The sequence below is a fragment of the Sturnus vulgaris genome, chromosome 1 (genome assembly GCF_052056855.1).
Source record: "Sturnus vulgaris isolate bStuVul1 chromosome 1, bStuVul1.hap1, whole genome shotgun sequence".
Lineage (NCBI taxonomy): Eukaryota > Metazoa > Chordata > Aves > Passeriformes > Sturnidae > Sturnus > Sturnus vulgaris.
This window is the reverse complement of record NC_142243.1, coordinates 50,756,560-50,778,840: the sequence shown is the minus strand read 5'-3', so window position 1 is coordinate 50,778,840 and position 22,281 is coordinate 50,756,560. Positions and strand designations below refer to the sequence as shown.

The 22,281-nt window shown below is 40.2% G+C and overlaps 1 protein-coding gene across 3 annotated transcripts in view; it reads left to right on the top strand.

Moving 5' to 3' along the window:
- Nucleotides 1-21,747, top strand: part of DCLK3 (doublecortin like kinase 3) — a 36,059-nt gene extending 14,312 nt beyond the window's left edge. Inside the window, exons 2-5 of one of the 3 annotated variants that reach the window (XR_015804460.1) lie at nt 5,384-7,266; nt 8,823-9,086; nt 9,756-9,884; nt 14,848-14,981. Coding sequence is in view for 1 of the 3 variants with exons in the window: in XM_014891668.2 (XP_014747154.2) it covers nt 5,384-7,266; nt 14,848-14,980; nt 15,848-16,015; nt 16,975-17,171 (2,381 nt within the window). In the remaining 2 variants the exon portion in view is untranslated. Of the gene's footprint in view, nt 1-5,383; nt 7,267-8,822; nt 9,885-14,847; nt 14,982-15,847; nt 16,016-16,974 lie in introns of those variants that run through there. The other 2 variants (XM_014891668.2, XR_015804457.1) reach the window with 2 other exon arrangements.
- Nucleotides 21,748-22,281: the final 534 nt, after the last annotated feature.

Below are 22,281 nucleotides of genomic sequence, written 5' to 3'. Positions count from 1 at the left end.
ATCTCAGGAATTGACTTTGCTGGAGGCTGAGGTGAGCCTGACTGGGAAGGAGTGGCAAAAACATCCAATTGTGACTGGCACAGAGGCACCATGTATCCTAGGCATAGACTTCCTCAGGAACAGCTATTACAAAGACCCAAAGGGACTCAGGTGGGCTTTTGGAATAGCTGCTGTGGCAGCAGAGGGCATTAAGCAGTTGGACACTCTGCCTGGGCTATCAGAAAACCCATCTGCAGTAGGACTCCTGGAGGTATAAAAGCAACAGGTACCAATTGCTACCTGCACCAACAGTGCACTGCTGGCAGGACCAGATGAATCAAAATGCCATGATCCCCATCCACAAGATGATCTGTGAGCTGGAGAGCCAAGGGGTGGTCAGTAAGGCCCACTCACCCTTCAACAGCCCCATCTGGCCTGTGTGTAAATCTGATGGAGAATGGAGATTGACAGTGGACTGTCATGCATTCAATGAAGTTACTCCACTGCTGAGCGCTGCTGTGCCAGACATGCTGGAACTCCAATATGAGCTGGAGTCCAAGGCAGCCAAGTGGTACGCCACCACTGACATTGCCAATGCATTTTTCTCCATTCCTCTGTCAGTAGAGTGCAGGCCTCAGTTTGCTTTCACATGGAGGGGTGTGCAGTACACCTAGAACCGACTACCCCGGGGTGGAAACACAGTCCCACCATCTGTCATGGATTGATCCAGGCTACACTGGAGAAAGGTGGAGCTCCAGAACATCTGCAGTACATTGATGACATCATTGTGTGGGGCGACATGGCAATGGAGGTATTTCAGAAAGGAGAAAAGATCATTGAGATTCTGCTGGGAGCCGGCTTCGCCATTAAAAAGAACAAAGTCAAAAGGCCTGCCCAAGAGTTCCAGTTCCTGGGAGTAAAGTGTCAAGATGGATGGCACCAGATTCCCAGTGAGGTCATCAATAAGATCACTGCAATGTCTCCACCAACCAGCAAGAAGGAAACACAAGCCTTCCTAAGTGCCATAGGCTTTTGGAGAATGCACATTCCTGAGTACAGCCAGATTGTGAGCCCTCTTTACCTGGTCACCCGCAAGAAGAACGATTTCCACTGGGGCCCTGAGCAGCAGCAAGCCTTCGCCCAGATCAAGCAAGAGATTGCTCATGCAGTAGCCCTTGGCCCAGTCAGGACGGGACCAGAAGTGAGGAACGTGCTTTACTCTGCAGCTGAAAACCATGGTCTGTCCTGGAGCCTTTGGCAAAAGGTGCCTGGTGAGACACGAGGCTGACCACTGGGGTTCTGGAGTCGAAGCTACAGAGGGTCTGAGGCCAACTATACTCCAACAGAAAAGGAAATCTTGGCTGCCTATGAAGGAGTTCCAGCTGCCTCAGAGGTGATTGGCACAGAAACACAACTCTTCCTGGCACCCCAATTACCAATGCTGGGGTGGATGTTTAAAGGAAAGGTTCCCTCTACCCATGCCACTGACGCCACATGGAGCAAGTGGATTGCCCTCATCACACAACCCGCCCATATTAAAAACCCAAATTGCCGTGAGATTTTGGAAATAATTACCACCTAACCAGAAAGTGAAAACTTTGGTCTTGCTGACTAAGAGGAACAAAAACAAGTAACCAAGTCCAACCATATAACCAACTGCCAACAGATAAAACATGCTATGCTGTTTTCACTGATAGTTCTTGCCACATCGTGAGGATGAACCAGAAGTAAAAAACAGCCATATGGAGCCCAACACGACAGGTTGCACAAGCTACTGAAGAAGAAAGTGGATCGAGTCAACTTGCTGAACTCAAAGCTGTTCAGCTGACCCTAGACATTGCTAAAAGAAAAAAGTGAACAAACCTCTATCTTTACACTAATTCATGGATAATAGCCAATGCTCTGTGGGGTTAGCTGGAAAAGTGGAAAAAGGCTAACTGGCAACCTAGGGGAAAACTAATCCAAGCTGCTGATGAGTAGAAAGACATTGCCACCCAGGTAGAAAAGCTACCTGTAAAAGTCTGTCATGTAGATGCCCATGTCCCCAAAAATCAGGCTAATAAGAAACACTGACACAATGAGCAGGTAGATCAGACTGCACAGATAAAAGTGTCAAAAATAAATTTAAATTGGCAACACAAGAGAAAGTTGTTCCTTACTCGATTGGCCCATGATACTTCAGATCATCAGGGCAGAGATGCCACCTATAAGTGAGCACAAGACCAAAGGGTGGATCTAACCATGGACAGTATTTCTCAGGTTATCCATGACTGTGAGACGTGTGCTGCCATCAAGCAGGCCAAGTGGGTGAAGCCCCTCTGGTATGGGGGGCGATGATCCAAATATAAGTATGGGGAGGCCTGGCAGACTGGCTTCATCACACTGCCTCAAACTCGCCAGGGCAAGTGCTATGTACTGACCATGGTGGAAGCCACCACTGGATGGTTGGAAACCTACCCTGTGCCCCATGCCACTGCTCGAAACACCATCTTAGGCCTTAAAAAACAAATTCTTTGGAAGCATGGTACCCCTAAGAAAACTGAGTCAGACAACGGGACTCATTTCAAGAACAGCCTTATAAACACCTGGGCTAGAGAACATGGCATTGAGTGGGTGTACCATATCCCCTACCACGCACCAGCTGCAGGGAAAGTTGAATGCTGCAATGGCCTGCTTAAAACCACCTTGAAGGCACTGGGTGGGGGAACTTTCAAGAACTGGGAGATTAATCTACCAAAGGCCACCTGGTTAGTGAACACCCGAGTTTCCACTAACTGAGCAGACTTTGCCCAATCTGCGGCCTTGGGAACACCAGATGGAGATAAGGTTCCAGTAGTACACATGAAAAGTATACTAAGAAAAACTGTTTAGGTGAATCCTGCCTCCAGCAAAGACAATCCCATCCGGGGAGTTGTATTTGCTCAGGGACCAGGTTGCACCTGGTGGGTGATGCAAAAAGATGGAAAAACCTAATGCATGCTCCAAGAAGACCTTGTTTTAAGGTGAAATACCTATGGCTGTGCCTATATCTGTAACTGCATGTATGTATATAATGTAACAGTTTTAATTTGATACAGCATATTAGTATGAGAAAAATTCAAAGGTGGATGATGTTGGGAGTTGAATTGTTCCCTTTTCTTTCTGTGGAACTTTTCCCATTGTTATGCTAAGTATTTGTGGCTACTCCTTAGTAGCAATAGTTTTCTCTCGCAGGGAGGTGGGGGATAGGGGGAGACCAGAAAAGGAAAGGTGGGACGGGGTCTGGGCTCTCATTCTCATTCTCTCGCTCACTCGTGGAGTGGAAGGAAGACAGCCAGGGCTCCTACCTAGCATCTTCCCCCCCATCCCAACGCTGGGAGCCACATTCCCTGCTGTCGGACATCGCTCTGCTGCCTTCCCACTTCATCCTACTACCTCTGGACACTCTGCCGAGCACCACGACCGACACCGTGAGGGGGGAGTCGCTCCTCCATCCCTCTCACCCCTGGGCCGCTGCCGCCATCACTCCAGCCCTTCAGCTGATTGAGACCTGCCCTGCCCCCACAGCACCGGTAACTGAGTGCAGGGAGATGGAGCCTGTGGCCAAAAAGGACTGGAACTGAACTATACTGTTCTGTTTTGTTGTCAATTTTTATAGCTGTTGTTTCTGCGGGTTGCCTTGTTAAATGTATTAGTAAAGAACTGTTATTCCTATCCCTATATCTTCTGCCTGAAAGCCTCTGATTTGAAACTATAATAATTAAAAGGGAGGGGGTTGCACTCTCCATCTCAAAAAAAAGAGTTCTTGCCTTTCCGTAGCAAATACCTGTCTTTCAAACCAAAACAGTCCTGCATCAAGCAGAGCGAACAGCAGAGTGGATTCTATAGTAGTGTCTCCTTATGTGCTTTTCGCACTCAAGCCCTGGCCTGTTGGGTAGTTTTTGATGCAGAGCAAGTGAATGCTGTGCTGCAGCACTTCTGCAGTTTTCCTTTTTGTTTGTTGTTCTAGGAGAGGAGGTGTATTTCTTCTTAACTCTATTATGCCTCGATGGAAAGGACAAATAAAAATATGTAGCATGAAATACTGAAAATGGCTTCTCTTGCACTTGAAACCCAAAATGTAGTAGGCATGAGCCTAAAACCAAGAGAAATGCTGATATGTGCAGATTTTCCTTTGAAGATTTGGCCACTGCACTGTGACTGGAATCATAGTAATGTATGAAAATGGACCTAGTTCTCTGGGAGATAAGCCATTGGTCTACAGAAATTTCCTTTTAATGATTCGTTAACTATTCTGGCTGTTTCCTTTTGTCATGGTCCTGTTAGTTCATATATATTGAATGTTTGTTCCCAACTGAAGAGCAAGGCTATTAAATGGAGTTGGAAACATGCTGTGATCTCATTCTGAAAGCTTATTCCTTGAGGCTGAAAATAAATGCATTGTAAACAGCTTTTAATCCTAGCAAGTACAACAGTCCCTAATACTTTTGTGAGACATTTTTATTCTTAGCTTATTGTTGGTAGACAGGGAATTACGTTATAGCCTGGTTTGTCTATAACCATATGTTAGGTTTTCCGTTTGTTCTTTTCACAGTTGTGCATAACAAATGGTGCCATTTTCTTTAATGATGTTCTAAGATGAAATATCCATGTCCCCAGAAAATACTCAGAACTGTGTGTGATTATAAATAATTTTTAGAATTAAAAAGTCAACCCAAAGTATTGAAAACCATGACTTCAATTATCAAACTAAACTGCTGTTCTTTAAGGCAAAAGATTAAATTGCATTACTATTAGATGACCTATCAAATGACTGTAAAAATTATAGCAGAAGTAATGTTTTTTTAAAATAATTTATTTTATTTGTTATAGTAGGTTCAGGGAGAATGAAGAGGAGATAATTATTTGTAAAAATCTAAGATTGCACACAGAGTACCATCTGGTAGTAATTTTAAAACACAAGTAATTAGTTTCTTTTACTTCATGCATTGTAGTTGTGGAACTTGTCACCACAGGGTTTACAGAGGCCAGAATTGCAATTGAGTTCAGAAAGGAGTTGAGTGAGTTTATGGCAGATGTATTAATAAGAGAATACTAAACAATCTGGATGCAATGCTGCTATTCTTTGAGGATTTCTGAAAGAGGTGAAGATTTAGAAGAAAGATCTGTTTGTGTTCAATATTATTATTTTTTTAATGACATTTCCCTGTCACAAAATGAATTTAGATTTTCTCACAAACTGGACAATGTTTGTGGTTGCAACTATGTGGAGATACTCTGTAGTAGTAGTTAAAAGTTCTTTATAAGCCTTGAAGTCACCTACCCTTACTCTCTGAGGTGACATGCACTGACATGTAGAAAACTATTGTTGCAAGAGGTCTGATGATGCAAAATGATTAATATGCCTGCTTTTTGTTTGTCTTAGGATGCCAAGGCTTGTTGGACCATTCGCCACACAATGCAGACTCAAAAGTAAAAGAGAGGAAACTACATGGGACTTGTCCTCCTGTTGGTTGTGGAAACTATGGAAAACCATGCTTGGGTGAAAGCAGCCACAGGTTTTTCAGTCCCCGCAGTGGTTTTCACACGATACATTCAGAGCACAGTCCTATGAAGCCAAGGATAATTACAGTGGTGAAACCTGGGGGACGCACGCTCAGAAGGATAACCTTACTTCTCAACAGGAGATCAGTCCAGACCTTTGAGCAGCTGATGGCTGACATTTCAGAAGCTCTGGGATTTCCTTGTTGGAAGAATGACCGTGTGAGAAAGCTGTACAATCTGAGAGGCAGAGAAATCCAAAGTGTTTCTGAGTTCTTCAGGGAAGGTGATGCTTTCATAGCTATGGGGAAGGAGCCCCTCACTTTCAAGGACCTGGAGGTGGTATTACAAGAAGTTTATCCTGAAAATCCTTATGGTGCCAGTGCTGCCATTCAGCAGAATGAGGAGCAGTCCCAAAAACTGAAGAGCAGGCTGTATGACAAGGCCTCGAAGGTAGACAGTGGCTTTGATGAGACAGAAATTACCAAGAACTGCAGCAATGGCTTGTCTTCCCAACTGGTGGCTGGACATGAAGGAAAAAGTCAAGCCAAGACAAAGCAAGAGGAAAAAATGAGAACCAAAAAAAAGTGGACTAGAGGGAGCTGGGGTGGTGAATATGGAGTGAAACCTTCTAGGAAAACACGAGAAAGTGGAAAGTACCTTAACCATGAGAGGAGTTCCGAGGAAGGCTTAGAGGAGAGTTCGGAGGAGGTGCTGAGGTGTGAGAAATGCGAACAGGAAAGGCAGGCCAGAGAGAAGTTATGGAGGGAAAGGCAGGCTGAGGCCTCATTTGAGAATAGAGACTTGAACACAGGTGTGTGTCAGAGGTATGATGTTGAAAGAAATACAAAAGTTGGGAACTGCCAAAAATCCCCTGAAACTTGTCTGGAGGGTGAGGAAGTTGGATGGAAAGATAATGGCAGTAGGAGGATGTGGAAATCGCTGCACAGGATTGTTAATGAAGGGCTGGAGAAGCCAAAAAGGAGCATTAAGAAAGACAGGGATGTGGAGAAGCATGAAAACCATGGGAAGGAAGTAGTAAAAATCAGGAAGAATGCTGTAGAAGGGCTCCAGCTATCTCATGAAGTGAAGGAAGATAATGGAAGTAGCTGTGTAGTGAACCCAAGTGGTTGGCTAAAGAAAGACACTCTGAGGGATGCTGAGAAAATATCTAAAACATATAGGGAGGGCAGAGATGGGCAAAGGGCTAAAGAAGAAGCTGCCAGAAGAGAGGGGAATGCCATGTGTAGAGAGAGTGACATGACTCGACAAGAAAAAACAGGGGAGTGCAGAGTGAATAAAGAAGACAACAAAGCTCAGGCATTGGAAAGCACAAGCCAGAGGTATGCCATTAAAAGCAGAACTGATGTAGAAAAACACTATGAAATTGGCAGAACTATTGGGGATGGGAACTTTGCAGTGGTGAAGGAATGTCGCCACTGTGATTCCAATCAGATCTATGCAATGAAAATTGTTGATAAATCCAAGCTGAAAGGGAAGGAGGACATGATGGAAAGTGAAATCCTGATTATTCGGAGTCTCTCTCATCCCAATATAGTAAGCTTAATTGAGGTGTATGAGACAGAAGCTGAAATCTACTTAATCTTAGAGTATGTCCCAGGAGGGGACTTATTTGATGCAATCATAGAAAGTGTGAAGTTCACGGAGCATGATGCTGCTGTCATGATCACTGATCTGTGTGAAGCACTGGTTTATATTCACAGCAAGAACATTGTCCACAGGGACCTCAAACCAGAGAATCTTTTGGTAAGTATAGTCAAACATTTGCATTTGTGCAGGAATTGAATTTATTTTCCTTTCAATTATGGTTCTTTGAATTGTTTTAAGCAAATCCCATGCAAAAATAATGTGCTGTGGCAGGACTGTTTGAAAAAATGGGTACAATTTTGAAGTGAAGTTACAATTGCAGTTTGCTTTACATAGATCTGCTGTGCATTGCAGATAGCAGTGGTTGCAGAAAAGAATTCAAGTAAAAATTACCAGACTTTCAGGGATAGTGAGCATTTGTATTTTTCAGAAATCAGACCTGTTACTTAGCATCTGACTTTTAGATGTGGTAGTCCTCTACTATAGTAATTTCTATCTTGTGACATTTTTTTTTGCTTAGAAGCAGAAGTATTATGCAGTTGATTGAAATAATCTGATAGTAAAATGTTTTGGTGAATACAGCATTAAAGTCAGCTCAAATAATCACTTCATGCCAAAGAGAAAAATTGTTGTTTCCATCACATTTCTGAGGCTGCATTCTTTGCATCCAGCACTGAAGAGTTACTGACGTGTGAATTTGCATAGAAATGTTTGTAGTATTGACACTTCACAAGATAACTGTAACAGTAAACACCTCTCTCTTGCTAAGTGTGTGTTACACTCTTGTATTAGGGTTCCAGATTTCCTAATAAACAGATAAATAGTAAGTATTTGCCAGTCTTTAACAAATTGTATTTTATCAGCTATTGTGGAAGTTCATGGTTAGCCAAGCAAAAAAAGTAATAGATTATTTAGTGCTATGGGCCATTCAGTGCTTTTAAGTGAATTAATTTTGCACAGAGATCAATGTGAATTTCTGGAGAAAAGAAGCAGTGTAGCCTCAAGGATAATGCAGAGGTTGTACAAGGCTGGGCTGGAACAGTTTGATCCCAAACGTTTAAGCAGTTTGCCTTTGTGCTTTGTTTGCACAAAGTTTGAACAAAACTTCACGTAGAACTGCATGGCTTTCTCCAGAGGCTGATTTTTCATTATGAACCAAGTCCTGCTGCTTCCTATTTGCTGAAAATAAGGTAGTGCATGTGAAACACCTGAGATCTGGTGCTTCATTTCCCTCTATAATGCGTAATCATCATAGTGATGTAGATAGGCAAAGAAGGGCAAGATAAAGGTTTGTTCTGCTTGTTTTCACATTTAGTTCACAGAACTGCAAAACAGAGAAATGCTGGTCAGTATCTCTGAAATAATCATATTGCCCATTCTGAAAGTCAGAATACGTTTTTCAAGGACAGAGCAGGTCCCAGACTGTAGGTATTTTGTCATACAAGAACAGTATTACCTAAACACTGCAGGAAATAAAATTTTACCTGTTGTAGTTTCAACTTGCTGTAAATTTTCTGTGCACACCAGTATTAGATACCATGCACACAAAGAATCCTTTGAAAAGCAAATCTATTCAACCATGCAAATGAGTTTATAAGGTCCTGATAGTATTGGATAGGTCACCTGCTATCAAGTAAGTATTCCTATAAATACAGGCCACTTGAAAAAGATTCTGGGGTTTCTGTCTTTTTAGTGTGCTGCCTCTGTCTCTTTAGAGTGTCTGGTCCAGCAAGGAAGGAAGGAGAGCTGCCACTAATCTTACTATCAGCCAGTGCTGAACAGTAACAAACAGTATTGAAGCAAATTTCATGGGTTCATTGGCTGTTGATGGAGCAGGAGCATCAGGAGATGAAGCAAAGTGCTTCAAGTTCCAGCATTCTGCAGAGATGTCCCTGTTTGTGGAATACCTCTTGTTACAGTGAGAATGTTTAAATCTGAATTAGTCTACCTGGACTTTGTACACAGAGGTCAAAATATAGGTATGTACTTTTAGGCTGTTGACTTGTTTGTCCTACTTTAGGTCTGCTTTTGGTCAGGTGAACCTTGTAATCTTTATCTACTATTTTTCCCCTTCAAGAAAATGGGAAATGGAGAAGAAAGGATCCTTTGTCTATTTAACTAAGGAAATATGTATGTCTACTCTGAATCTGCTTTGTATGAGAATCTAACCCTGTTCCTAATGACTTTTTAACATATTGACTAATTGTCATAAGAGGTGACAAAGAAGCAGCAATCTGGGAAAAAATATTTCCCTAAGTTTCATGAAAATAAGCAACCGGGGAAAGAAAGCAAGCAGTTTCTGTCCCCAGAGAAGAAAAAGTAGAAATATACCTTGATGTCTAGTAAATTATAAAATTATTGACAAAGGGGAAAGTTGGAAACCTGGTTTAGCTATTAGTTCACTGCACTTCAGTTACTCTTATAGAACTGTCCTCTAGTTATACACTTCTGTACCAGGACACTATCATCCTTTCTGCTTTTTCCCCTCCCTCTTTCACTGCTGTGTCTGCCCACATTGATCAGGCTCCTTGCAGCTGTGAGGTGGAAGTTTTGTAGACTTGTGCTACAAAACAAAATCTGTTTGTCAGCTGGTGTGAAGACAGCTGCTACAACTCCCTCCCATCTGCTAACAGAATCACCTCGTTTAGAACTAGGTGTTCAGCAAGAAAACCTTTGCTGCTGAGGATGGGCAATGTGGTGTGTTTGGTCTCACAAATGAAGCCAGTCGCTTCTTTCATGCTACCTCGTGGAACAAGATTTACTGGCAAGGTTTTTAGGTAAGGGACTGTTTAATTCTACAGCTGCTGACATTTCTTCACTTGTGAGTGAGAAATTAATGTCCAAAATGTGGTGGTGTTTTTCCAGATTGTAACTGTAAAAGACATAAAGTCACTCCTTTTCAGGGAGAAGGGACAGGGCTCCTTCCAGTTTGTGGCTGTGTACTCATTTCCTTGTGCATTTCCCTCGCATGCTAATGTGGTAATTCTTCAACACTCGTCTTCATAAATGTTACAGCTTTTTATGCATTGAGATTACCCCCCTGCCCCTTTTTCTATCTCATAGGTTTTCATGCATATGTGAGAACTTCAAATGTAGCCTTTCTGCCCTTTATGACACTATTTACATATATACAGAGGACTGTCCATTTTTTGACACTATTTACATAAATACAAAGCACTGCAAATTTTCTGAGTGCATGTGAGTCAAGCTCCTGTTTAACCACTTACCTGTCATAACTGTCAGAATTTTCATAGAGATTCTTCTGGCTAGCATCAAGGGATGTCTGAAACTCAAATATGTAAGCAGTAATTTTTCTTAAGCTCTATTTCCCATATACACAATGTCACATGGGCTAACTGGCTTTCATGATGTCCATAAGAAGAATCTGTGCTACCATATACATGTGCATACACAGAAATATTAATGTCATAAATCATCATCTTAAACACACTGATGGATTTCACAAGGTAGATATGAAATCAAACAAGAGCATTAAGTACTGGGAGTCACCCACAGACAGGAGAGAAAGATTATTTTTTTTCCTTTTGAAGATGAATTTGGCCTTATATTATAATCTTCTGGTTGTATGACTGGGATAGCTAGAAATCCTCAGACAATATTCTAATATTCTGACATGTCATCTATATTTGAGAAAGTAGTGTGCAATTGACAGCCTTTAGTCTAAGACCACTAGATGATGGCAGTTAAAGGACAAGTATTTGTATGGCCTAAATTGGCTATCCATAGAAAGTGTATTGAAGTGTACTGGTCTTTCTTACCTCAATTAAGTCTATAGGCAGGCAGCACTATTTTTGCTTTGTTTTCACTATTGCATGGAATACGTACTGTGGATATCAGAGGTTAGATTTCTCTTGAGCGGATTGTGCATTTCTGCCATAGTGCTATGAGGAAGTTGTCTGGTCTCAGGAATGATTGAAAAGAGCATGAGAAGCTTTTGTTTCTACAGTGAAGCACATTTGCATGCTCAAGGTGATGCCAGGTGACAGAAGGGTAGATGGGACAGTAGGAAGTTGGGGATGAAGGGAATTCTCTGAGCTTACTGAGTTGTTCTGAGCACAGTGTTAGTGAAGCTGCTGAGAAGTTCTGGGCTGGGGTTTCCAGGCTTGCTGACAGGTTACATGCTGTCTCTGAAGTGATTGTCACCAAGCTGTGAAAATATACCCACCGTGCCTGCTGTTCCTGCTCTGTTATTAAGTGAAGTGGAAGCTCAGTGGTTATGTCCTGAAAGAACAGATGATGCTGTGTTGCCACCTTGTGCTGTAATGGGAGATTAAGAGTCTGGCATCCTGAGAAAAGAAGAAGTGCAGCAGTGCATTTTACAAAGCAAGAAATCTCCTGTAGAGTTTGGGACTGGAATTAAGACCACTGTGTTCTCCACCCTTTCCACCACCCTGCTGTTTCCTAAAAATGTATATCAATCTTTCCGTATTTTTTGTCTTAGAGCAGTAGCATGCAGGGTAATTGAAATTCTGTGTGGCATGCTTTTCTTATATAATTAAAAAAAATATATATATAGAATAGGAAAATACATTCATGCTCATGTTTTCGTATTGCATATAAAATTGAGCATTTCAGTTGTGAATTTTTGTAACATCTTACCCCTATTACCCCTATTGTTAGAATATAAATCCTATAGATAGATGTTGTTCTATAAAGCAAGTGATACTTTTATATTTTTTTTGTCATTTTTGTCAGTTTGTGTTCACAGCGCATGATGGCAAAAGATTGTCACGTAGTTGGCCTAATATAGTAGAGAAAATGGCTGTGGCATTTTAGCTTCTTCTTGCAGAAGTTTTGACTGCATGGTTGTAGTAAGCTTTGTTTTCAGTTTCATACTGAAAAAAAATATTTTTTCATGGAAGACCAGAAAAAAAAAAACCAAAATATTTTACTTAATGAAAACTAGAAGAGTGCACAAGGGCACTGCTGGTTTACAGACAACTTGTTGTCTCCCAGCAGCCCTGGCTCCTTCTCAGCAGAGCTGCTTTCCACCTGGTCAGCCCCTAGCCGGTACTGATGCGTGGGTTATTCCTGCCCAGGTTTTGGACCCTGCACTTGTCTATTAAATTTCCAAAGGTTCTGTCTTGCCTGTCTCTCCGGTCTGTTGAGAGCCTTCTAAATGGCCGCATAGCACTGTGGGACATCAGTCACTCCTTCCAGTTTTGTGCATTTTTTATAAAGAAGGTGAAAAGAGATTAGTAGGCTTTACTGTATTATGTTGTAGTGCAATACTTGTTGTTTCCTAAAAAAAAGAAAAAAGAAAAAGCCCCACGAAAAAGTCCCAATCTATTTTGCTTATTGATGATTAATGGGTATTAGTCAACCGTAATGTACAAGAGCAAATTTCGTCACATCTGTGCTTTAGTTATCTGGTAATAGGGACCATCCTGAATTTTTTACTTTCTTAAGTGATGTCTGATGACAAAGTATGAGGTGTTAAAGCACGGAGTATACCTGTCACATTATATTCCAGTTTGTCCATTCAAAACCAAGTCTAGGTTTACTTGGCTTTTTTGTAGACATTTTAGCTGCTGATCTGTTCCGCATAGTTCCAGGGACAAACAATTTTCATTTAAAAGATATTAATGACGTTTTTTTACCTCTCAAAGAATATTTGAGTGTCAGTCACTAGTATTAAGCATACTGATTTATTAAATTATACTGCAGCATTGTTTATTACTTGGCCTTTGAATATGGGATCCTAGAATGGTTTGGGTTGGAAGGGACCTTTAAAGGTCATCTGGCCCAAACCGTTGTAATGAGCAGGGGCATCTCAACTAGACCAGATTGCTCAGAGCCCTGTCCAACCTGACTTTGAATGTTCCCAGAGACAGAGTATCCACCACCTCTGTGAGCATCTGATATTTTGCTACTCTCATCATAAAACATTTCTTTTTAGTATCTAGTCCCAGTCTACTCTCCTTCAGTTTAAAGTTATTGCCCCTTTTCCTGTTGCTTCATCCCTGCTAAAAAGCCTGTCCCCACTTTTCTTTTAAGCCTCCTTTAATTATTGAAAAGTGGCAATAAGGTCTGTCAGGAACCTTCTTCAGGCTGAACAGCCACAATTCTCCCAGCCTTTCCTTACAGGAGAGGTGCTCCATCAGTCTTTTCTGGCCCTCCTTTGGACTCGCTCCAATAAGTCAATGTCTCTCCTATGCTGGGATCCCAGAGCTGGATGCAGCACTGCAGCAGAGCAGAGGCACAGAATCACCTCCCTTGCCTGGCTGGCCACACTGCTTTGGATGCAGCCCAGGATATGATTTGCAGAATGCTGTAAATGCACATTGCTGGCTCATTCCAGTTTTTCATCCACCACCTACCCCAAATTGCTCTTCACAGGGCTGCTCTCAATCCATAACTCAGTCTGTCTTGATACCAGGGATTGCCCCAGCTCAGGTGTAGGACCCTGCACTTTTCCTTTTTGAACCTCATGAGGCTCAGCCTTCTTGAGCTTGTTCAGCTGCCTCTGGATGACATCCCGTCCTCCAGACATGTCAAACTCATCACTCAGCCTGGTATTGCTTGCCAGCTTGCTGAGGGTCTGCTCAATCCCACTGTCACTAACATATTTCATTTCTTAAATAACCCCTCATTAACTACATTATAAAGTAATGCTAAAGACCCGTGCATACAAAATTAGAATTGGAGGAAGTATTTTGGCTAGTTTCAGGGCAGCAGGTAGAGTAGCAGAGTAATTTGGAAAGAATGTAAAGCTTTTGTTGGTTTGTATTTTGTTGCTAGACAAGTATGATGAAAATACACTTTCCATGTGTCTTGGTTTTAGCTGGTACAGTGCTGTACTTTGGATTTAGTATGAAAATAACATTGATAACACAGTAATGTTTTGGTTGTTGCTGAGCGCTGCTTAACTCAAGGAATTCTCAGTGTCCCATGCTCTGCCAGGTAGTGGGTGTACCAAAACCTGGGAGAGAGCATGGCCAGGGCAGCTGACCCAAAAGGATATTCCATGCCATGGAACATTATGCTCAGTAAATAAACTGAGGAGAGTTGGCCAGGAGTTGCTGATCTGTGGTGGGGAATGATCTGGGCTGGGCTGAGGGGCAGTGGGCAATTGTATTGTGCAATGCTTGTTTTTCTCGGGTTTTATTCCTTTCTCTTTCTCTCTCTCCCCATCCCCCTTCTCATTATAGTTGTTACCATTCCTACTGTTATTATTATTATTATAATTATACTTTTATTTCAATTATTAAATTGTTATCTCAACATACTGGTTTTTTTGTATTCTCCTTCCCATCCCCCTTAGGGCAGATAGGGGATGAATGGCTGAGCAGTTGTGTCGTACTTAGTTGCTATCTGGGGCTAAAACACAAGGATAAAGTTAGTAGTTTTAAGCATAAAGACATCCACACTATCCTCTTTGCTTTCCCAGGGAAAAAGAACAGTTTCTTTTCTCAAGAGGAAATAATAATATTTAATTGACTCTTGGTTATTTTTTGTGCTCCTTCTATTAATTTCTTGGAAATTGCAGTGTGCCAGAGTTTGTAGAGCAAAGTTTTCTTTTTTCCATAATTGCTTATCCTCTAAAATAAATGCACCTTCTTAGTGTATGGGGGAAAATAACCATATTCTAAAGACTGTTTCCATTATTAGTACTATTATTAGAATTCCCTCCTGTTTGGTTTTCTGCTTTCTTTATATTTTGCTGTTTTAAAATGCATCTGGATTCAACATATATATATATATTTTTGTTCGATATAGGTTCAGCACAATGCAGATAAATCTACTACACTGAAACTGGCAGATTTTGGCCTTGCTAAGCAGGTTACAAAACCAATATTTACTGTCTGTGGAACACCAACGTATGTTGCTCCTGAAATACTTGCTGAGAAGGGTGAGTATATATATTTTTAATTTTTCATAAATCTTTCAATTGTGCTAAACTTTCTAATAATGGAAATAGTCCAGAATGTTTCAACCTACTGAAATATCTTTTCAGGGTAGGAGATTTGCTAGCAGTGTAATTTGGGAAGGGAGACCTCTTAGTCTTTAACAAACACAAGCATGATATCAGTTGCTTACATTTAATAATTTACATTATTAGTGTCTGTGCTAATATATCACTGATTTCCAAGCAGATAAGCCATAAAATATCATAGATAATAATAGTTGGAGGGGGGAAATGACCAAAAGTTCATGTTGGAACCTAAGAGTAGCTAGCCCCATTTTATTACTGTAATCTAAACAACTTTCCAAAGTCCCTGATGATGCAAAGTCGTTATGAACATGTATTTTAAATTTATGTAACAATTCAAAACATGTTTCACATCACAAGGAATTTTGAAGATTTCATCTCAGGAAAGATTCAGACCTGGAAAGAAGTCAGTTTTGTTGGTGACTCAAGCAAATCTATTTCTGGTTTTTGTTCTGTGGAGCGGGGTTGCACATCTCCGGTTATATCCAATTTCAGTGAAAACTTAGCACTCTTAGTTCTTTTGTGAAGAGAATCTGAGGATTTAGAAATAAACGCTCTGTTTTCTCAATTAGTCTCCAGTTGACACTGGCCTTGTGAGACAGTGTTTGTGAACATGTGGAAAAGACTCTGTGAGAGCTGTAGCTAATAACCACATCTTTTTGAGGAACTGAGCAGAGAGATTCTGTGTTTCTTTTTCATTCTATTTCCAGTAAACATTTCCCTTGCATTTGTGAGTTTTATTTCTAAAATAAGACTTTTAGAAGTCTTTTGTCCCTTCTTCCTTAGGCTATGGCCTCGAAGTAGACATGTGGGCAGCTGGTGTGATCCTTTACATCCTGCTCTGTGGTTTCCCCCCTTTCCGCAGTCAGGACCGTGATCAAGAGGAGCTGTTTCAGATCATACAGCTGGGTCACTACGAGTTCCTATCCCCTTACTGGGACAATATTTCTGCAGGTAAGATTCTGCACTTATAGCAGAAGTGGCAGTCTTCTTCCCTGCAGTGGGAAAAGCTCTTTTTTAGGGCAGTGAGCTTGATCAACTTGGGGTGTTTTATAGGTCTCTCTTGTGTGAATCTTTAATGCTTTAAATGTGAATTTAGTCCTCTGGTACTATTCATGGCTGTGTTTCTGCATATTAGTTCTGAATGCTTTAATGGAGTTGTCAATTCTTCCCTTTCTAAGCAAAAGCAAGGATTTTCCTAATCTTGTTTATGTGCCTCTGCAGAAAAAGATGTCAAAATAATCTCAAGGGTTACGTTAGATTTTAAAGATGTTTTTAAAAATCTTAAAAGATGAGAATGAAATCCTTGCCCCGCAGAACAGTGTCAATTTCCTGTTTGCAATGGGTCTGCATGTAGTAGTTTTTTTCGTTTTCACAGGCTAGTACAATGTCTTTTGTGCACTCTTCAGAAACCCTAAAATTCCTTTACTGCCCATACAGTCTTTTAAAGAACATGTTCCACAGCATTTTACAACATTTATGCCTCTTAAGGAATGACATACCCAGTGCTCATTCCTATGAATGTGAACACTTAGCTTGATGCCTTCAGCACACTTGAGATTAAATTCTCTTCACTTTCTCCTCCATTTCTGAACGGGAGAATGACATCAGTCATAGAAATGTAATATTTTCTGTCACTAACTGCAGTTTTTAGAATAGCTCCTGGGGATAGTTACAAAAACCATAACAAAACGGATGAAAAAATGTAAGGACATTTTGTGTGGGTATGACTGTCACCATGGGTGACAGAATGGGTAAGGTTGGCAGTGACCATGGTGGGTGATGTGTTTCACCCTGCTCGAGCAGGGTCATTCTAGATCATATTGCACAGGATTGCACATCCTAGAGCATGTTACACACCACTGTGCTTCACCCCTCTCTGCTTCACCCCTCTCTGCTTTCTTCCATAATAGCAGCGAAAGACCTCATCACCAGGCTGTTGATAGTGGATCCCCAGAAGCGCTACACAGCACGTCAAGTACTTCACCACCCCTGGATCAGAACAGCTGGGAAAACTAACAGCAGGAATTTGCAGAGGGAAGTGACAATAAACATTGAGCGCCATTTCCGGGCCCAGCGTCGAAAGGAAGTTGTTGATGAGGACACATGAAATCTTTCAAGCTCATTTTGTCTTCTTTTTATTGATCAATAAATCATTTATGTTTTCTAAATCAATTGGGAATTTAATGTATAGGTATTGGTGGCTATTGCCATGCCTTTTTGTTTTGATTCTGAGATTCTGAAGGACAGAGATCAAATTCACATCCACTTCATCTGATGTTGGCAGTCTCTCTGTTGAAAGCAGTGGGGACTAGATAAATTCTGGAGGGTGTCTATTATTTAAGTACTTGTACTTTTACATCTTTTACAAATGTTTGCTTCTGTGACTGACGCTAGTGGTGACTCTTCTCTCATCCTTTTTTTATTATATCCTTCAGGAGTTTCGTGTTTGTAATGTTTTCAAAATAGCCGTCTGCATACACATTTTGCACTCATTCTTTAAACAGTCTTTTCACTAATTCTTTCTTGCCACAGAGTAGGAAGAATAAAAAGTAAATGTATTCTTTAGCTGTAGGATATATTAAATAAGAAGCCAAATACTGTATTTATTAAGTTGGGAGGGAATACAAATCCTTATTGACGAAATCTTGTGTTTTATGATATCATCTCCCTTGGCGACATCTTTCATTGATTGTTCAGGGTAATAAGATGGTACAATGTTCCTATTACAAGAAGGTGGTGCTGTGTCCTGTGGGGTGAAAGTAGACTAAAATCCAGCTTCGGGATAAACAACTTGTTGACTGTGGAGAGGTCTTCCTGGGGAATCATCAGATGCTCTATTGCATGTGTTTTTTAATATTTTTATTGGATGCAGTTTTAAAGAAATCCTGTGGGGAGAAAGGATACAGCCCAAAGAGGGGCCATGACCTAGACCAGCATTTGAATCTCAGAGTTTCCGATTAACTAATTCAATTCAAGAAGCACTTGAGTTTTCTATTTTATAATTCTTTGTTCTCAAGCTCCATGGGCTAGCAAATAATATTGATGTTAGAATATCAGTGGTGTTGGCATTGAATACACAGCCTTTACACTTGGAGAGCTGCTGCTCTGCCTATGTATTTCATAGTGAGAAATGTCAGAAGCATTTTAGAATTAGTGGAACATTTTCACAACTATATGAACCAGAATATTTTTTTGGTGAGTGCTAATATTTTGTGTGAACTTGCTGAATAAGCAAAAAGTGTAGGGTGCTGTCATGATGTTCCTGTTTCATCTTGTGACTTTTGTGCGAGAATTATGTATAAAAGTAGACATCACTTGACTCTTAAAAGAAAATTGCACTTTAAATTGAATTGGCTTATTTCTAATACTTACTGGAATAAGACTTGCTGTGGAGTTCAAGAATTGGTGAAACAAACCAGTCATATCTTTACTGTATGCCCAGGTACTAGCTGTATGATATGTCATACTTCTGCTTTGGAGTCTTTGAGTCAGGAAAACTTTCGTTTTCCGGAAAATGAGAATGGATTTAAGTGCTTCCCTGAGTTAAGGGAACCTCATGTAACCTAATATTATAAAAGCATTACATTGTATTTGAGTACTAGTAATAATGTATCCTCTGTTAATTTAAGTCTATTTTGGATAGGAAATTGTGGAAAAATAGCTTCTGATGGGCAATACTATATTTTGTAATTATCTTATTTTTAATATAGTTGTTTAGGAATAAAGTCTGAAGTGACAAAAAAAATGTAATCAACAATGCATCTGAAAGTTTAGAGTTTGTGTAGCAAGTTGCCTTTTTTACCTTTAAGAACCTGTCTGCAGCCTTATTCATAGTGCAGAAGATGGAGAATTTGCTTGTAATGGTTATAAAAATAGTTATTTTTTCAATGATTTTGTTTTTCATTCAAGTTCTCTGTGTTCCAGACAGGCTAAACATGGACTGTGCCAGGTGGTTACTGCATGGCACCTGTAAGTACAGATGCTGCTGTGGCAGTGCTGAGGCACTGGTTTGTCACTGTTGCTAATAGACGTGGCATTAGGCCCTCCTCCTTCAGGTTGGAGGCTGAAAAAGCTTCCAGGTGCTTCTCAGGGTTTTTACCTCTTTCTTTCTCTCCTACTTCGTTATTCCTTCTTTTCTCTTTTTGCTTCCAGGGTTCTTGCTCTGCCTCTATGTTGACCGAGGGAGTCCAGGTCTCCAGATATTATGGTTTATGTTACTTGTAGCAATGAAAACCCTTATGATTTTGGAGAGCGCAGCCTCAATCTTTGTTTGCTGATGTTGAAAGTAGTATTAGGCAGGACTAAGACAAAAAATGGTGCAATCCCCAGTCATCTCCTACTGCCTTTTCTCAGGCTTTTCTTTTCGCTCGCTGTGACTTTTGAATGCAGACCTGATATTTATGCTCTGTAAGAGGGTTTCTAGTATATGAACCATGTTCACACTCTATGACTGAGCATTATCACTGTTCTTCCTTTCCTGAGGTTTGTCTCCTTGGGTTCTGGAGTCTTCTTCCCTGTAATGTTTTCATTTCTTGAATGGTTCCTTTCTCTATAATACATCTGAGGAAGCTCAAAGCTAGGGGAGATTATAGACTCAGAGCAAATTCTTGCTGATTTGTTAGGAAGAAGAAATATCCCTTCTTGTTCTTCCTTAAGTCTTTATGGATTAGACTCTCACATGGCTTTATATTCCACTGAAAATAAAACAAGTTATGGTGTCCTCATCTCTCTAAATGCTAACAATGAAGAGAGTCTGAATGTATCACCAAGAAAAACAACCTTCCCTCCAAGAGCTAAGTGCAAATTATTGCAGACCTCAACAGGAAAGTTCCACTTTCAGAGGATTTGCAGGGTCTAAGGAAATAGAAGGCAAGAACCTGTTTGTTTAGTGCAAGCTTTAGCAAATCAGCTGAGTCGGAATCCTTCCATGCCTCTTAAAAGGTATTGTTTGGTTCCTAACTCATAATGGAGATCCTGATCAAGTTCTAATTATTTCAGGGTTGTTTCTTTACTATCTGGTATTATTAGTCTCCTTTTAGAAATCAGAGGCTCTTCATCCTCTTTAATCATTGACTTGGCTCTTCTTTAGTTGGTTGCAGCTTTTAAGCATGCTTGCATATTTTCATGTTCTAAATGTAATATTTCTCAGACTTGAAGCAAGCACAAAGATCCAAGCATATATAATCAAGTCATCAGTATTTCATTATGTAGTGAAACACATACGTAATAGAGAGAGTTACTTTTTAAGCTTTTCAACTGCCTGAAGATAAAGTGGTTCCTGGATATCCCCTCCATTTACCACCAAGGTCAACTTCTTCACTTTCCCATATGCTATTACATTTCATTGGTCCTAGACCTCACCTACATATTTTCTATTACCTGTCATCTGCCTACTGTCATTGCCTCTTATTCCCTTGAATCACTCCCATAACTGAAACATGGTGAAATATTCACATATTAATGTTTTTCTTCAGGAAATTCTGGCCTTAGAAATGGGAATGAGCAAAATATTTTGGAAGTGTTTAGGCATGTGAAACTGTGCAAAAACTGGTGCTTCACGCTGCGTGGTGCATCACTGCCTGAAAATGAACAAAGGGAATTTGGATATTGCTCATATATTTAGTCTCCTAATATTTAAAAGTATATGCCCGCCCAAGAGACTCGTGATTGAAGGCAGTACAGCAGAGACTTTTTCCTCTGAGACATAGGCACTTTAACTTCTTTTATTCAGGGACCTTCTAAATCAAAGGTTGTTTAACAGCTGTGTGGAATAGCTGGACTCAAGCAGCATCAAATCTGCCACCTCGCTTCTGACTGGAATTATAGGTGGATTTCCTATATCTCTGTTACTGCATTTTTGGCTGTAGAGTAATGGATGGATAATGGGATGTTAGCCCCTTGAGCTTAGGCTCTTGGGTTTTGGTCATCTTGTTAAAGTGAACTATCAGGAGTTGTCTGCTTGCTTTTTGGCAAGTACTCAGATTTGGGGAGGTATACAGTCTGCTTGAAAAGATAGTGAATTTGCTGTGCTTATAAAGTAATCTTCCCAAAGAAACATAAGTATCACTCTTAAATATTTTTTCCTATAATTCTTCTGTCACCTGGATTTCTTTTAATTTAAGCAATGTAAGGAAAATGTTGTTTATGTTTCTGGACATGTGTTTTTCTGTTTGAGTCCACTTGTAATACTTTAATGTTGACATTCTTGCTCCTGAAAGGAATTATGGGCACTTTAACTGGACTTACAGTGAATAATGGCACTGTTTGTTCTCTAACATGGTTTATTTGCAACTAGGCTGAAGATGTAATTTTCTAAATTAAAATACATTGTAGACTTCAGCAGAAAAGCTGTTATTCCTCTCATGTATCTCCAATAAAGGTAAATTATAGAGTAAATGTTATGTTTCAGTTCTTTCCAATAAATTAGGAAACAAATGTGTTGCCAAGTATTTTGAGTTTATTTTTGTTTTTTTGGTTGGTTGTTTGGTTGGCTTTTTCCTTATAGTAATGTATCTGGGAAATGCTTGTTTTAAAAGGTTTGCAATTTCAGTAAGTATTGTGTGCACGTTCATATATGAGTAGGAGAACCCACCCTAATGCTGCTAGTCCTTTGAATACTTACAGATGTGTTTTTCTTTGCTGCTGCACGTAATCCCATTAAAATCAATTAAGTCTTTGCAGAACTGGAGCTGAGATTTATTCTACCACCATTTTTGCCCTGTATTGTTTTAATCATATATGCTGTGATGTTAGAGTGATCATGACAAGCATAAGCTTCACTTATGCTTAATGCACACAGGACTGATTTCTCCTATCATTAAATCTTTTTCTGTAAAATTCAAGTTTGTTTAGAAAAAGGTTTGCTTTCTTTGTGGAAACGGGCATTTCATTTGAAATTGAGTTGCTTGCAAAAAGTGGCTTTTTCAAAGGAGACTGTTTCATAGTAGCCTGTGTATATTTCAGTTCTGAAGTGGTATTTTCCCAGAGGCCTGCAGTATTGTCTGAAGCAGTGGAAATAAAATTGTGTTTAGGATATTGATGGTATTTTTGAAGAAGTTACCTTCTCTGCAGATAAAGTGGCTGCCAGTGAGAAAGGTTTATTGCATATTGGTCCTTAAAGACATCACCGCCTCCTCATTAATCTAAGAATAACTGTAAACTCTTTGGAATGACTGACTTTTATGATAATCACACACATTTATTGCACCTCATTTTAA